Source organism: Mesoplodon bidens (genome assembly GCF_964165515.1).
Source record: "Mesoplodon bidens genome assembly, chromosome: 9".
Lineage (NCBI taxonomy): Eukaryota > Metazoa > Chordata > Mammalia > Artiodactyla > Ziphiidae > Mesoplodon > Mesoplodon bidens.
The window spans coordinates 61,753,155-61,769,196 of record NC_138166.1 but is presented as its reverse complement, the minus strand read 5'-3'; the positions used below and the strand labels follow the sequence as shown (position 1 = coordinate 61,769,196).

General features: G+C 40.8%; 1 protein-coding gene across 5 annotated transcripts in view; it reads left to right on the top strand.

Moving 5' to 3' along the window:
- The window catches only part of PDE1C (phosphodiesterase 1C), a gene marked incomplete at both ends in the record, with an annotated part of 531,390 nt that extends 519,672 nt beyond the window's left edge, over positions 1-11,718 (top strand). For 4 of the 5 annotated variants that reach the window (XM_081244322.1, XM_081244325.1, XM_081244324.1 and 1 more), the window contains one exon: positions 11,591-11,718. In XM_081244322.1, coding sequence (XP_081100448.1) covers positions 11,591-11,718 — 128 coding nt within the window. Of the gene's footprint in view, positions 1-1,882; positions 2,286-11,590 lie in introns of those variants that run through there. The other variant, XM_081244323.1, reaches the window with a different exon arrangement.
- Between the last annotated feature and the right edge of the window lie 4,324 nt (positions 11,719-16,042).

The following is a 16,042-nucleotide window of genomic DNA, read 5'->3' as shown; positions in this document are numbered from 1 at the left end:
AAGGCAAAGTAAAAACATTTTAGGTTTACAATGACATAATTTAGCACTCCAGACTTCACTAAAAGAAGTATAAGGGATATACCTCAAGAAGAAGAAAAGTGAACCCAAAAGCATAGTGTGAGAGACAGGAATTAATGGTGAGCACACAAGTAAATAAAGCCTGTTGGTAAATGTGAGTAACTGGTCACCATAAAAATAATGTCCATATTTTTTGCATTAAAATAGGAAACAGAAGCTATAGATGGAAGAGGGGATATTTAAGAGGGAGTTAAGGAATGCTAAGATCTATTCTGTCTTTGGGCAGAGCTTTGTAATTTTGTAACTTTTTTTGCAACGCAAAGGATCATCAGTAAAATAATAGAAATATAACCTATAGCATCTAAGTCAGCAAATGAACAACAACAAAGAAAGGGAATACAGAAAATGTATCTACTTGATAGAAGGCAGAAAGGAAAAAAAAGAAGCAAGGAATAAAGAATGATTATAAAATCAGAGAGTTGAATCAAGTCCAAAACCAAAACAAAATTAGATAGTAGAATCAAGTCCAAAACTATCAGTAATAAGAATAATTGCAAATGGCTCAAACTCTGCTCTTAAAATACAGAAATTTGGATAAGAATCCAGAACAAAATCCAGCCCTGTCCGTCTTTTAAAAGAAACACTTTTAAGAAAAACTCCCAGAAAGTCTGCTAATGTATGGCAAAAGAAATTCCATGCAAAATATAAAGCTAGTTCTTTGAAAAATATCATCCATTTTAACATCTGTACAAATCCTATTATATAAATGTGCCACAGGATATTTAATCATTTTTCTGTTGATGGTGGTTCTCCATTTTTTTGCTATTGCAAACAATGCTCAACATAATGTTGGGCAAGAAAAGCAAGTTTCAATAAGATTTATACCATCTAACACAATTTGTATTATCTTTTAAAAATAAGCAAAAATAAAAGTAGATATTTTATGGTTGCATAGAAATGCAATAATTGAATGACTATATGCACAGGAATAATAAACGTCAAATTCTGGATGTCTTTTTGTGGGGGGAAGGGAAGGGTATATTAGGTACTTAAATTCTACCTTGATATTTAATCTCTTTAAACAAATGTTTGAACACATATGCAAAATGTTAAGATCTGCTTAAACTGTATTGAGAGAGTACCTGGGTCTTTGTTATATTATTAATTATAGTTTCTGTATGCTCAAGTATTATATATTAGAGAATTTCCTAGTGAAAAATCTGTGACTGTCTTCCAAGACAGTTTTGTTTGTCACGTGTGTCAGTCCTGAAGCCACCAGAGACCACTTCATTAAAGAACTGCTTGTGTGGTTTCCGCAATTATCAAAGCTTTCTCCTGAATGCCAGCACCAGGAACCTGCTCTGAGGACATCACCTTGATTCCTTGCACGCCCATAGCAAAGTGACTCTTATATGGTAAAGTAATAGCACCTGCAGACAATTTTTTTCTAGTGCCAACTTCAAGTGTGGCCCGTGAGGTTTGTGAACGCAGTCAAGCTCATGGGCGGGCCGTAAATGATGGAGAGCTGAGCAAATGTTGGCTCTCGCTGGAGGAGTGGCCCAGAGCTTCACTTCCAGTCATGACTGCTAACGATGGAGACTAGTCAGTGGCTTCTGAGCAGATGCCCCCAGCGCCTCGGTCACATCACTTTCCCGAAGTGATCGTTAGATGGAAAGGTACAGTACCGGAGTCATTTGCTGATGCAGATAGCTGATTGCTCCTGTGTGTGCAGCTTCTGGCTTGCACGGTAGTGTTGGCAATAGATGCAGCTCTGCTTCTAATCTCCGTTGCCTGATGTAGAAAGAGTTGGTGCGTTGAGATGCCAGCTGGCTTGCAATGACATTTTTTGTGTGTCCTGTTCTAGGGGACTATGGATAAAACATCCATCCAGAGGATTCCTCAGAAGAGAACTGACCAGCCCTGAGGTCTGAAGACATTTTAGGAAGCTTATGTTGCTTTTACAGAAACAAAATATTATGTGTATTGTAAGTTACTGAGTGATTAACTTCAAAAATGGTAACTTCTGATCTTCCTAATACAGATTTTTAACAGTAAATACTTTGGTATGTATTGCACATCTATCAAATATCAGGGACAATGCTAGGTTCTTCACACGTATTATCTCATTTAATCTTCACAACAACCCTCTAAGGAAGGTACTGTTATCCCCATTTCACAAATTAGGAAACTGAGGCATACTCAGATAAATAGCTTGCCCAAAGTTAGCAGATGGCAATCCTGTACTCTTTGCTCGAGTTTCATTGTCAAGGGTAAAGACTGGTGTCAAACAGTCCACACTGGAACAGCCTTTCTTTCACAGTTGTACTCTGCCTGGGGTAGAGTACAATTAGGCATGTACCGATTTCAGGCACAGCTCTGGGGTGTGGAGGGATCCTGCACTGTCTTCATTTTAAGTAAAGGTTCCCATGAGTGGTCTCTTTGCAATTGCCTTTTATCTTGAGTTCAGTTTAAGGGATGCCAGTTGTCATTCTTACTATGGACTAGAGCAAAACACATTTGTTATACGTGATTTAGCACTTCAGAGCTCTAGAACCCTAAAGAAATTTAACTTTACAGGCTTCTTCTGGCAGAGGTCATAGTTGGAGTGAGCAAAGGACTGAGCTACTGACTTGGCCTTACACTCCCCATCTTCAGATGCACACGTGGAAAAAGGCACACACTGATGAAAAATATCGAACAAAAGACTTAGCTTGCGTAATCTCCCCAATATTTTTCTCCTTTGAAGGAGCATGCCTCATGTTCTTTGTGCTTGCCAGGAGAAACAAAATGAAAACAAAGAACTCAATTGAAGATGATCATCTCCTTGAGGGAGGGCTTTCTTATTCGTTTTTATTAATTAAAATAATATTTTTGTTAAATTAAACAATTAATCGTTAAATCATAAGGTCACAGGGCATTGAATAGCTAGCAGTTGTTTGAACAAGAAAAGAGCTTATTTTCCAGCCTTATTACCTAATTGCTCCTGCTCTTTCACCTGTTTGTCAGAGAGACTTGAAAACTGTGCCTCAGCCTCTCCAGACGATAGTAAGACCTGAGTTGAGGTTATAGCTTTGGTGTCAAACAAAAGTGCTCAGGCCTCAAATTTGAAACTTCAAAGGAAAGGAACTTGCCGACATTCTTCTTTGAGCAAACACGGGCAGCAAATCCAGGTATCAAGGCATTGCTGATGCAAGGGAGAAATATTAGGTTTTGTAGATTCTAGTCAACTGGGTCAGCTGGTGTGTATTCTAAGTGATTCCCCTCTTCTTTAGTAAATGAGAGATTTATGAAGGTTACTGAGTATGATGCCGAGTAGTTTACTCATTCATTAAATATTTTTCAGCACCAACTGTTATCAGTACTGGGATTAAATTCTGGGGATGCAAATGTGTATAACACCCTGTCCCGTCCTAATGAAGTTTATAGCCAGGATCAGTGATCTGTAGGGTGAAGCATAAGGAAGAGGTATCTCAAAGACCAGGGAATCAGTGGCTCGCGAATGGCTTCCAATGAAGGTGACTCAAAGAAGTATTATGACTCAGCATAATAAATGCAAAGAGTCTTAAGAATCAAAAGTCATTTGTTTGTCATTTTCCTAATTACGTCAAGATGAGAGTTCAGGGACTGAAACTCCTTCCATCCTGGTTGGGTATCTAAGCCACACTTCCCATCTGGGGGTTCCAGCGCTCTACACTCATGGTTAGAAATAGCCCAAAGTGATTGAATGAACCTCCGTATTTGTACATGGTATAAATAGTTTAGAATGTGGGATAGATGTTTCTGCTTTGCTTAAAATGGCACTGGGTTTCAGCAAAGTGTTTCTCTTAGGTAGCTGAATGGAAAAGCAAACATATATACATACATATATATATATGTATATATATATATATGTATGTATGTATTTTTTCCCCCACAAATGCCCATTTTGGATAATTAGCCTTTTGTGAGTCACAGTGGTGTGTTCTCTGCCAAATAGTCACAAATAAATTCATTAAGTTAATCTCTTCGTTGTGTGCTGAGGTCTTTCATGTGGTAAAATCCATTTGTACGGGGAATGACATGACTTTCCTATACTATAATAAGAAATCCACCAGGGAGGCCACCCTTAAAAGGCTCCTGGTGATGACCTTTCATCTCCTGTGCTGTGTAATGATGGTAGCCACATACCAAGCACCTACGACATACTGGCACTCCGCAAGGTTGCAAGGTACCATACATACATTATCTCAGTTATAGCCCCTTTAAAATCCTCACAACAACCATGCAAAGAAGTTACCATTTTCCCCATTTTACAGAAAAAAACAAAAACAAACCCAAAACCCTGAATCCCAAAACAGAGTACCTCCTTAGGATCTCACAGCTGGTAATAGTTTAATCCAGTTCTGTGACACCCCAAACCCACGCTTCTCTCACAATACCACACCACCTCTCCCAAAAGTAGATCTTCGTGGATTTGATTCTTGTCACAGATCTTAGCATGTGGCCAAGGGTTGGCCACTCCTGTGTGCAATGACCAGACCCTGTCAGCTGCCCCAAGCATCCCTCGAAACTTAAGGATAAGCCGACATATTCTCAAAACAAACTCAGCACCTAAGCCAGTGGTTCTCAACCTGGCTACGAGTTAGAACCACTGGGCATTACAAACATACTTGCTTGAGCTTCACCTTAAAATAACAGATTACTTTCAGGACTCTTGGATGTGGGGCTTAGGAATCAGTACATTTGAAGCTTTCCAGGTGATCTGATGGACATCCAAGGTTGAGAAATGCAGGTGGAAGCAAACAGATTCAGGTTGGATGAAGGGCAATAAAACTATGTGGTTTATTTTTTTCCCTGTGGCCATGTATTCCTCTGGGGACCTGGAAATGCTGGTCAGGTGATCTTTCCACACTAGGGAGTGGTTTGGTTCAGGCAGTGTCAACTGGCTTTTTCTGGATAGCTTCTCAGACAGCAAGCTTCCTGTCTCCTGTGCTCTTTTCTCTGTGAGCTTCAGATATGGAACCAGTAGATTAGTTAGTATTCTCATTTTCTTGAGGAAGAGTCCTTGGAGAACCAGTCTTTTCCAGTGTAGATGCTGGGTTTAAGTATTCTAGTTTTAATATAAACTACACCTTGAAGAGTTTAAGCATAGACCCTCACCTTAGACAGCACTACATCTAATGTGCATGGGTTTAAGAGTAATTTTCTGGCTGGGTTCATGTTGCTAGATTGTATTTCTGCAAAAGGAAGGAAGACCTATCAGCGTGGCCTTCATGTAATGCTTTCATGCTCCTTCATGTCTTGAGGAGACAAAGCACTTCCCTAGCTGGGAAAGTATTCTGCTGCTGAGTTTTCCTGGCAATTGCAAATCTTCCAGATAATTCCTGAAATGTAGGATCTTCCTCTGAGGAAAGGGATGGAAACTGATACTGGGTGAACGCCTACTATGTGTCAGCGCTGTGCTGGCTGTTTCTTATACGTTGGTTTCTTGTCATTCTCACGCAGGCCTCTGCAGTGAGTGTTACTACCTTTTTTTTTTCTTTTTATGGGAAACTGAAATTATGTGTCCCAGTCATATGGGGACAGAGAAAGAACTGAATCTGACTCCCTTCCAAGGATGGGTGAGGGGCTACTACAAATGAGATAATGGGTATAAAGACACTGAACTGTGCAGAAGACAGGCCATGCTACTGGGCTCCTTAAACAGCAAAGCCCCGGGTTCACAAAAAGTTGTTATACTTCACTTTCATTTTTAAAACTGTTTGCTGGGAAGCCTAGATATTGAACAAGGACCAAGTCTCCTGTTCTGGTGAGACAAATGAACATCTTCCACTTGCCCTTTAAGGAAAAGACCAGCTATGAAAACCAATTCAGCCAAACTGCTCATTTTAAAGGGTGTGTTTCTTCCTTTGGGACTGGGATGAACCCATCTTGATTCCACTCTCTGTGGAGCTGATGTTAGTGAGAGGAGTCCTTTGGCTGATTGCGTGTCTTCCCACGAGCTTATCTTCAGAAGGCAGTTAATTCATACCAAGTGTGCTAGTGTGGCTGCCTCAATCAGAAACAGGTATAAGTCGGGTTTGGAATTCCAGATGCTCTGAGGAGATGTCCCAGAAAGAAGCTAGAAAGAGTCCAGAGAGAAGACGAATCCAGAGGGCGAAACTGATGTCAGGCCGATTCTCTGAAAAGGGCAGGAGGAGTGAGCGACACCCTTTCCACCAGCCCAAGATCGGCACTGCCAGGGATGGTGGTGCCTGTCCCAGAGTCTTTCCAGAGCTCCCCTTACCCATCAGCAGTTCCCCTGGACATGGTCACTGTCACTACAATAATAATAGAAGTTGCCCTTAACGGAGGCCTTCTATATGCCAGTCACTGTGATTCACATGGTCCACATGCCCCATCTCGCCGAGTCCTCCCAAGAAGCCCTATTAAGTGTGTAACATTGTTATTCAGAGGGGAAAAGTGACCCTTAGAGAGGGGAAGTGTTTGCCTAAGACTGAACAGCTGGGGGAGGTGAAGGAGGCTTTAAAACCAGGTCTCTCCGACTTCAAAGCACCCACTCTTGCTCTGACGCCTTAGTCAGACACCAGGAACATCCTCTTTGGTCTTACTCTTTGCTTTTCCAAGTGCTCAATATATTTAGGAAAGATCGCTGACTCTAAGTGTTGGCTCTTCATGTTACAGATTTCCTCACAATCCTCAGGTGATGGCATCAAAGTTGTTTTTTCCAACAAAAAGAACATTTTTTTTCTTCATTTCTCAGAGCTTTTGTCTTCATGTTAGACCCAACAGGAAGAAAAAACTATGTGGGTAGGAGAGAAAAAAAAAAAAAAGCCTAATTTTGAAGACCACAAGTAACTTTAATTGATGCGTAAAGGACTCTTCACCAGCCAGGCAGTTGGTTGTGATCAAACTATAGCAAGAGCCCTGGCGACCTCTTTACAATTTATAGAATACTTGCAGTGTGTGCAAAATATCATCACTGTTGTTCCCTTGGTGAAGATAAGGAGTGGGGAGATTGGCGAGACTGAAACAGTAGTTTGCAAACTCCGGCACAGTGGAATTATCTGAAGAGCTTTAGAAACTCCTGAGGCCTCAGCCTAACCCCACACAGATTCTGCTTTCATGGGTCTGTGGTACCCAGGATTTTTAAAAGCTCCCCAGGTGGTTCTCATATGCAGCGAGGGGGTGAGAACCACCAAGTTAAAAATTTCACCCAAGACCCTGGGGCTCCTCTGACTTGATTGCTTGTCTCCGGTGCTTAGACTTCTGGAACACCTGTTCCATCCCAAACCCACAGTAGGTGAGGGAAAAGACAAAAGCAGCTATTTAAGAGACCTGTTAGCCACGATTTTTATGCAATTCCTTCCTGAGCCATTACCACACAAATTGTATTAAGGAGGAATGGTTTGCTTTTGCTTTGGGGGAAGTATGATTATGGCTACTAACAATGGTATTCAAGAATCCTATATATCATAGATATATACTCAAATTATTGAGAGTATAAATGAATTACTATTTTAACTTATTATGGTAGTTATTAAAACTTACTCTGAACTTTGGTCCCGGGTTATTTTAAATATGTGAGGTCTGAGGCTAGACCACTTGGATGTGAACCCAGAATCCAGACTTCCTGCAATGCTAGCTGTGTAAACTTTGGCAAGTTACTGAAGCTCAGTTTCCTCACTCAAAAAGGGGGTGATCGGGGCTTCCCTGGTGGCGCAGTGGTTGAGAGTCCACCTGCTGATGCAGGGGACACGGGTTCGTGTCCTGGTCCGGGAAGATCCCACATGCCGCAGAGCGGCTGGGCCCGTGAGCCATGGCCGCGGAGCCTGTGCTCTGCAACGGGAGAGGCCACAACAGTGAGAGGCCTGCGTACTGCAAAAAAAAAAAAAAAGGGGGTGGTGGTGATAATAGTGCTTGCCTGTTGAATTGTAGTAAAGATTAAAGGCTGGTTCACATTAAATTCTTAGCATTGTGCCTAGTACACGATGCATGTCAGATATTATCATTATTTTACCATCACGGATGCTGAAATGAAAATCACAGGCTCAGTTCTTACATCATTTTATCCTCGTGGAATGGATGTTGACACGTCAATCCCTTGCAATTCAAAACCCATGGATGATTTTTGAGCATTTTTATAAGGACTTTGCATCAAATTTCAGACAGATATCAATAGACACTTTTAGAAATGGAATGTATGGCAGTGGGCTTTTGTTCCTCATGTAAAACAACATTTATGAGGCAATAAATGATTGTTTTTTATCTTGTTAGTGTATGTGTTGTGTTGTGTGTGTGTGTGTGTGTGTAAATGCAGTTAGAAAATGTCTACATGTGGAAATGTTTTTTCCAAAGGTCATGTTATGGCATTATCTTGAAAGAGAAGAAAACACATGCACAACACTTTTTTTTTTTTTTTAAAGGTGCCAATATTAGAATTTATTCAGAAGCTAAGAGTAAACCAAGTTTCTGCCTTTGGAGGCAGTCCTCTACCGCAGAGATTCAGAAATTTTCCCAGTTGCTGCTGCTGTGCAGTGGCCCTGCAAGATCACACTGAAGCCGTGGGGGATTGAAGACACAGATTTGGGTTCTAACACAGATCATGGTTTACCACACGGGAATTAGGCTGCACGTAGATTAGACGAGCCCTGTTGACCATTCCTTCTGCCTGCTGTCAGTGCAAACAACAGGGCATACCGAATTAATAAGATACAACATGTTATGACATGATACCGACAGTGATAATGAATTAATCCAGTCTTTCCGAAAGTGTGACATGCTCCTGATAAAGGGGCGCCTTGGCCTAATCAAAATGAGAAAAACACATGCTGTTGGCTGTTCTTAGGGATTCATAATACATGTCGCCATCATTTAGGTCTCTGAGAAGTCCTGCCATGGACATACTAGTTTAACACAGTTACGTTCGATATATGAATAAATCACAGTCTATTTTCTGAAGAAGAATAAGTCTATGCATTACTTTCGTATGGGGAAAAAAAGTAGCCACCAAGCAAAGTGGCCTCAGAGAGAGAGAATAAAAGGTTGGTGATGGCAGATAAAAGGGTGAAAGTCATAGACACCTTTGGGAGAAATTGCGTTTATGAAAAAGATAAGATTTAAACAAATGAGGATTAAAAGTCCTAAAAGAGCGTTAACATCTATGAAAAACAAACACTGTAATTGTATAATAAAGGATGATGATGTGTCAGTTTTTGTCTTGAACTTGTCTTTTCCTAAGCACATTTGAAAGTAATATAGATAATGACTTTCCCTAGTTCAGGCTCTGTGCAGAGAAACGTGCCTTTGTCAAATCTTCATTAGCCAATGAGATCGTTTTCTCCAAGTAAATTGCTCTAGGAGACAAGAGCAGACTTTGTGAATGTGTTCCCAAGAGGAAAAGGGTCCAACTTGTTGATAAGCATATGAAGGGAGGGGATTCTGTTCCCAATTTGGTTCTTCTCTGGTTGGGGCGGGGAGGGGCTCGGGGTGAGAGAGCAGAAGAGGATTGTAACACTACTGCCTGAGCTCAGCTGTGGGAGGTACCCAGCCATCGAAAGGGAAAGGGCCAGATCTCCTTCCAGAAATATCTCAGGAATCGCCAAAAGACAAATGAAAGAGTCCTTAAGTAGCCACAGCACCACCCCGGAAGAAAGGTCTCCATTAAATTCAAAATGGTACCCTCATCCCAGGTGCTGCTGTTTTGCCCTGTCATCATTTCATGTTCCCCTGGAGAGGGGAAAGGCAGTCAATGCATACAAACAGCACTGTGTGAATTTTTATTTTTTCCCACATTTTGAGTGAGGGTGACAGCAGGCATATAAGTATTTCCACAATCTCGGTGGGGAGCCGATCTCTATCAGCGGATTCAACTCTATTTGCAGCGACTCCAGTGGCAAGGAGAGCTTTCGTTCTGACAATCAGAATTCTAGCAAAGGGTAAATGTTTCTTCATGCTGAGAAGTGGGAAATTCAATAATACTTTGGCTGGGTTCATGCTGAGTAGTGAAAATAGAATGAATATGGAGAGGGACTGTGACTTAAAGAGCAGTAAATCAGCTAGCCCAGAAGTGTGGGACAATCAGCTTTTAATTCGAAGCCCTCGCCTGTTTCTACTCCATTCTCCAGGGTAACGGGACTGTTTTTATATTTGTTCCTAGAGTGTTTTGTGCTGCAATCCCTTGTTTACCCCAAGAAACAGAATTAAACATTCTGAGATCTTTTTTTTAAAAAAAAAATCTGCATATACATTATTATGGCACTATAGGACCATTTGCTGAAAATCTTAACCTATGGGTTAGCCTAACTCCAAAGGCAAAGTAGGTGTGGATAGTGTGGAGCTTGTAGTAATAGCATTACTTATTATGATTGAACACTTTTTCTTCTATAAGCAAGTCACAGGTTTCAGAGGGGGTTACTGGAATGGAAGCCCCATGAGGGTAGAGGTTTCTGCCTGTTTTTTTCATTGTTGTATCAGCAGGACACACCGTTAAGTGCTTTAAGAAGTGGGTGAATGAATATTGATCTCTAGGCTGTGAAAAGTATACTCAGCTATGAGTGCTCTGAAAGGTCTCGGACTAAAGTGCACAGTAAACTCAGTTTTCCTGACTTTCCATTATGTATAGTTTTGTAGAATAGCTTTGATACTTGATTCTATGGAAGAAATTTTTAGTAGTATGTTTCTTTTTAAAAAGTTACATCACTGAAACTTGATCATCATAGAAAAAATAGAAAGTGTAAACAATTAGAAATAAAATTGCCATGTTTATACTACTCAGAGATAATCACTGGTATGGCTTAAATGTATGTTCTCCCAGATTTTCCTATGCACACACTTATGTTTTTATAATATTAAGATTAGATGTATATATGCTTTTTTCATTCAGCAGTACTACATCCTAATAGGTGTGTAGTATATATCATTGTTGTTTTAATTTTCAATTCCTGAGTGACAAAAATTGTTGAGCATCTTTGCCTATGCTTTTTGGCCATATGTATATCTTGTTTGGCAAGGAGTCTGTTCAGATCTTTGCATATATTTAAATTGGGTTGTTTGTTTCCTTTTGTTGAATTTTAAGAGTTCTTTCCATATTTTGGGTACAAGACCTTTATACATGTGCTTTGCAAATATTTTCTCAGTGATGTGCTTCTTATTAGCACTCCGGGATTGTGTGCCACTTTGCAACCCTAAAAGCTTACATACAGTGCTAAGTGCTGATTAATGAGATGGCTGTGCTCACCTGTGTTTGCTTTGCTATTTCCCAAAGTGACGCCACTGCTCCCTCTCACTTCCTTAACCCCATCCATTCATTGTCAAAGAACCTTTGTATTCTGGGGTCATCACTGTCTATCTCTAGGAATTTTCTTTTCCTAGGCATTTGTCTTTATTTATTTTAAGTGGATGACCAAAGTGATGATGTGCTTATTCATCTATTTGCAATAAGTTTTCTAGTGAGAGTTCAACCCTGTTTGTTTCCTGGTTTTAAAGAAGACAAACAGGTCTGGGGGCCTCCAGGAAGTCACCCGCAGGATTTAGGAGCACTGTGTAGTTGGTGAGGCTAACCGTTGTCTGTCTTCCTTTGCATGGCCTGCAGTCATCAAGCCTCCTCTGCGTCATTTTAAATGCCCTGCTTATGCATCTAGCTCCTACGCACCTTCGGTCCCAAAGAAAACTGATGAGCAACTGCAAGGTACAAGATGCTGGATCAGAGGATCAAAATGAAAAAGATTCAGAACATCTCACATAACTGGAACAGAAAATAAATCAAGGGGAAGAGGGAGTGAAGGAGAGGCCCACCCATCTGCCTCTGGGCACTAACCAGCCACAGTGGGATATGTCTCCAGAATGAGGCCTTCAGGGCTGGTGCTATCATTGTTGACTCTACCAAGGCACGGTGAAGCCTATATGTGAGTTTCCCCTTTGCTGTTCTGTTATAGAGCCATCAGTCACAGGATTTGGAAGCCCATGCAGCCTCTAGCAGCAAACCAGTAAGAGAGTTGTCTCATGTGGCTTTTATTGGTATAGATCTTTCAAAGTCTAAATTGGACCCAAGTTAAAATGATGCTACCCGTTCAGAAAAAAATGAAATTCTTCCCATTGACACTTTTTTCATCCCTGGAAATTGACTTGCCCCAGTGAGAATATCAGTTTAATAATAATCACTGTATTTAAGAAATGCACTTCTGGGCTTCCCTGGTGGCGCAAGTGGTTGAGAGTCCGCCTGCCGATGCAGGGGACACGGGTTTGTGCCCGGGTCCGAGAAGATCCCACATGCCGCGGAACGGCTAGGCCCGTGAGCCATGGCCGCGGAGCCTGCGCGTCCGGAGCCTGTGCTCCGCAACGGGAGAGGCCACAACAGTGAGAAGCCCACGTACCACAAAAAAAAAAAAAAAGAAAGAAATGCACTTCTAAAAACATCTTTTCCAATTTTTAATACAAATATTTACAATTCAAGTAAACATGGAACTTTCAAAGTCATTGCATTCCCAACAAAAGTTGTACTTCTGAATGGAACTATCTTAGAAGGAAAGGAGAACTGATGAATTGTATTCATATGTACTTCTGAACTTAGGCTTCATAAAGCAGATCCAAGTTAAAAATAAAGACCGTTGTCTTCGGTTCTCATTGTATGCCTCATGCCTGATAGCCTCGCTGTACCTTTAAGAACATGAGAGTTTACAGGAGATGGATTTTGGATCTGCTTTTCTCCGATCTTTCCTCTTCACTCACAGTAGACAATGCCAGAAGTCAATGGGATGCCTGTACCTCAGGGACTCCTGGTTTGAGATTCACCCAGGAAATGTCCATTTAGTCTTATGGTCCTGGTTCAAGAGAGTATAAAATGCTGAAGCTAATTTGAATTCCTTATTGGCAGATTTTTCTCCATAAGTTTGGAGGTGACTGTAAGTTAAATTTCAGGTCATCTTCCCAACAGACCACATATCTGAGTCCCTTTGGGAGCCCAATTGCTCTCACAGCTGTTGGCGGGATAGAGGTCTATAACTTACCTCTCTTCATGGTGGCATTTTTGAGCCTTTCTGTATCTCTCCCTAAAGTTTTTACTTTGGGACTAAATTCACAGAAATGGTGAGAAAAATCTCAGGGTCAGAAATAGCTTTTGATCCCTTCAGAAATGGTCTGGTGTGGTGGAAAACTTCAGGTTTGTTGTCTGTCAGGCCTGATCTCCGAGCCTGTTCTGTCTATAACTAGTTGCAGGTCCTCAGTCTAAATGGCATAACCTTTAAAAGGCTCAGTTTGCTTGACTAGAAAATGGGCTTCATAATCCCCACTCTTGCCTTTTGTGATGAAGATTAGGGATAACATAGGTTTTGTTTGCTATGGCTGAGCCTGGAGAGTCATAGGTACACAGCAGAGGTAGCCGTGAGCATCCCACTGCTGAGAAAACTCTCTGGGATGCCCCTCAAAGAGGAGACTGTACCCTGAGCCACAGCATTTGGGGTCTGATTGTAAAGGGCGTAGCATCTTCTCTTCTTATTCTCCACGTTCATTTCCAATAAACCACAGTTTTGCAAGTTGAGTCTGCACCAGAGTTTAGTGCCCATCAGGCTATTGAGAAATTTATTTATAATGTGCTTTACAACGGTATTTCAGGGAAATTTAATTGCTATACAGAAAGGAAAATCACTGTGACTTTTCATTAAGGAAGCAATTAATTCTTAGCTCCCTGCTTGGTGCCTGAGCAAGAGGACCCTTCTGCAGGCTGGTAGAGTCTAATCAACCTGAATTAGGTTAACTCGACAGGTAATTTCTACCTGTTTGTATACAGATGCCTTAGTGCTTGCTGCACAGTCATTTGGCCACACAGTGAAAGTGTCCATGGGGTAGTGGCCTCCAGTGGATCAACCCACAAATGATGGTCCTCACCTGTCCCTCAGTATCTTCAGTCTTAGGTATTGAGATTGTGCTTTCTTGACTGTGCTCCTTGGCATTGGAAGCCATGATCCTGAGGAAGAAAGTTGACTCCTTCTGTATTCTTTTATCCCAAGCTGTTACTCTTCAGCCTTTGCTAATCTTTTAATTGAGCAAATGTACAAGAATTGAAATTCTGCATTGCTTGTAAAATGCCTACTATGTTTTTTTGCATGATGGGTTGTATGGACAGCCCAGATTATATTCTTATAGCAAATAAAGTGATGCTTTTAAAGAACTTTCTTGTATGTGAGTCATCTTTTTCTTCTGCAGAATTCTGGGACTCATAGGAAAAGAGTTAGATTTCCCTTATGCTTGGCACTGTTCAGTCCTGAATATCTTGTCAAGATGAATAGGCTAACCCTTTTCAGCTTGCTTCCTGATTGTATAGGCGAAAGCTTTTTTTTTTTTTTAATTTTTTTAATTAGTTTCTGCTTTATAACAAAGTGAATCAGTCATACATATACATCTGTTCCCACATCCCTTCCCTCATGCATCTCCCTCCCTCCCACCCTCCCCATCCCACCCCTCCAGGCGGTCACAAAGCACCGAGCTGATCTCCCTGTGCTCTGTGGCTGCTTCCCACTATCTATCTACCTTACGTTTGGTAGTGTATATATGTCCATGCCTCTCCGAAAGCTTTTTTTTAAAAAAAAAAAAAAACCTCCTCCTCCCTACAGCACAAACCCAATAAGTTAATTTGTTGAGTAATAATAGCAGCTAGTCCATAGGTAAACATCTGTGTTATCAACTCAGTTTATATCATTTCAGATGAAGGTGTATAGCTTAGTCTGAAATCTCAGTGGATTCAGAAAAAGGAATATATGTTTGAAGATTAAAGTGCCATTATACTTTTCTTTAAAAAAAAAAAAAGTGACTTTGCTCTTCATATGTGTCTCTGTTTTATCTTTGGATTCAAAATTCCTGGAGAAGAAAAGAATACAGCTCTAGCCCTTAGAGCCTCACCCTTAAAAGTAGGTAGTTTGCCTAAGCCATTCTGCCCCACAAACATTTACCCATGGAGGGCCCATATGACCCAGAGTTGTGGACACAAATATCAGGTTGTGAACTCATCATTTCCTAAAATGCTTTGGGTGATGTTGCATTAGACAACACAGTTGTGTTTCCAGTAAACAATCTCCCATCTGAAGAGAATTTTTATGTTAATAAGCCAAATGAAATGTGTGTCACCCAAAGGGCATCATGAATAGCTCATTTCTGGAAATGAGGTTGAAACCATGATGAACTGGTGGCACAAGGATCTGGATAAGGCACACACTTAAAAATTATATTTATTCAATTTGATGGAATCAAGGTATGGATCCAACTAGATCCACTCACTTCTTACGCTGCACTGCCACCTGGTGTCTCTTAGAGGCATGAAATGTTTGCTGAGTTCCCCGAGATCTTTTTTTTTTTTTTTTCCTTTATAAAAGGAAGTTTTATTGTTAATGATGATAGTTTTTAGCTGGATGAATCTTGGAATTTAAAAGGGCAGGTACCTGTGGAGAAAACCATTCTCATTCTCATAACAGTGTTGCTCCATTTCTGAATAGGTTTACTCTGCTAGCAAACACAGGGCCTCGAAGAGTCCTATTGTGTAAAAACAATAATAATACACACATGAACACACTAAGAAATCTTAATCTATGGAGAAAATAAAATAAAATTGGGGGACATATTGGGAGACAAATTGCAGAAGTCCTGGTAAATGTAATAGTGACAGAATGCTAAATAAAAGACAATACCTGTGACATTTAAAATATGGAAATAAACTATTTACAGCACCATTTAACTAATTAATTACCATTTAATTACAGTACCATTTACTTTATTATCCCTAGTATGCTCATATGCTCACACAATCTCCATTTCTAAACCCTTCCTTTTCACCTGTCTCTCCTGGAGAAGCTGTAAAAGTTAACATTCAATTCCTCAGTTTTCTTACATGTAGGGGCAGCCATGTGACACAGTTTCAGCTAATGAGCTATAAGCTGCCTTTTCCAGTTCTCCTTCTTGCCTGGAATAGAGACTTTAGCCTGGATGTGCAGCAGCCATCTTGGGTCTCTGAGGTGTTGATGAGCATGGAAATAAAGTCCAACATACTGAAAGTAAC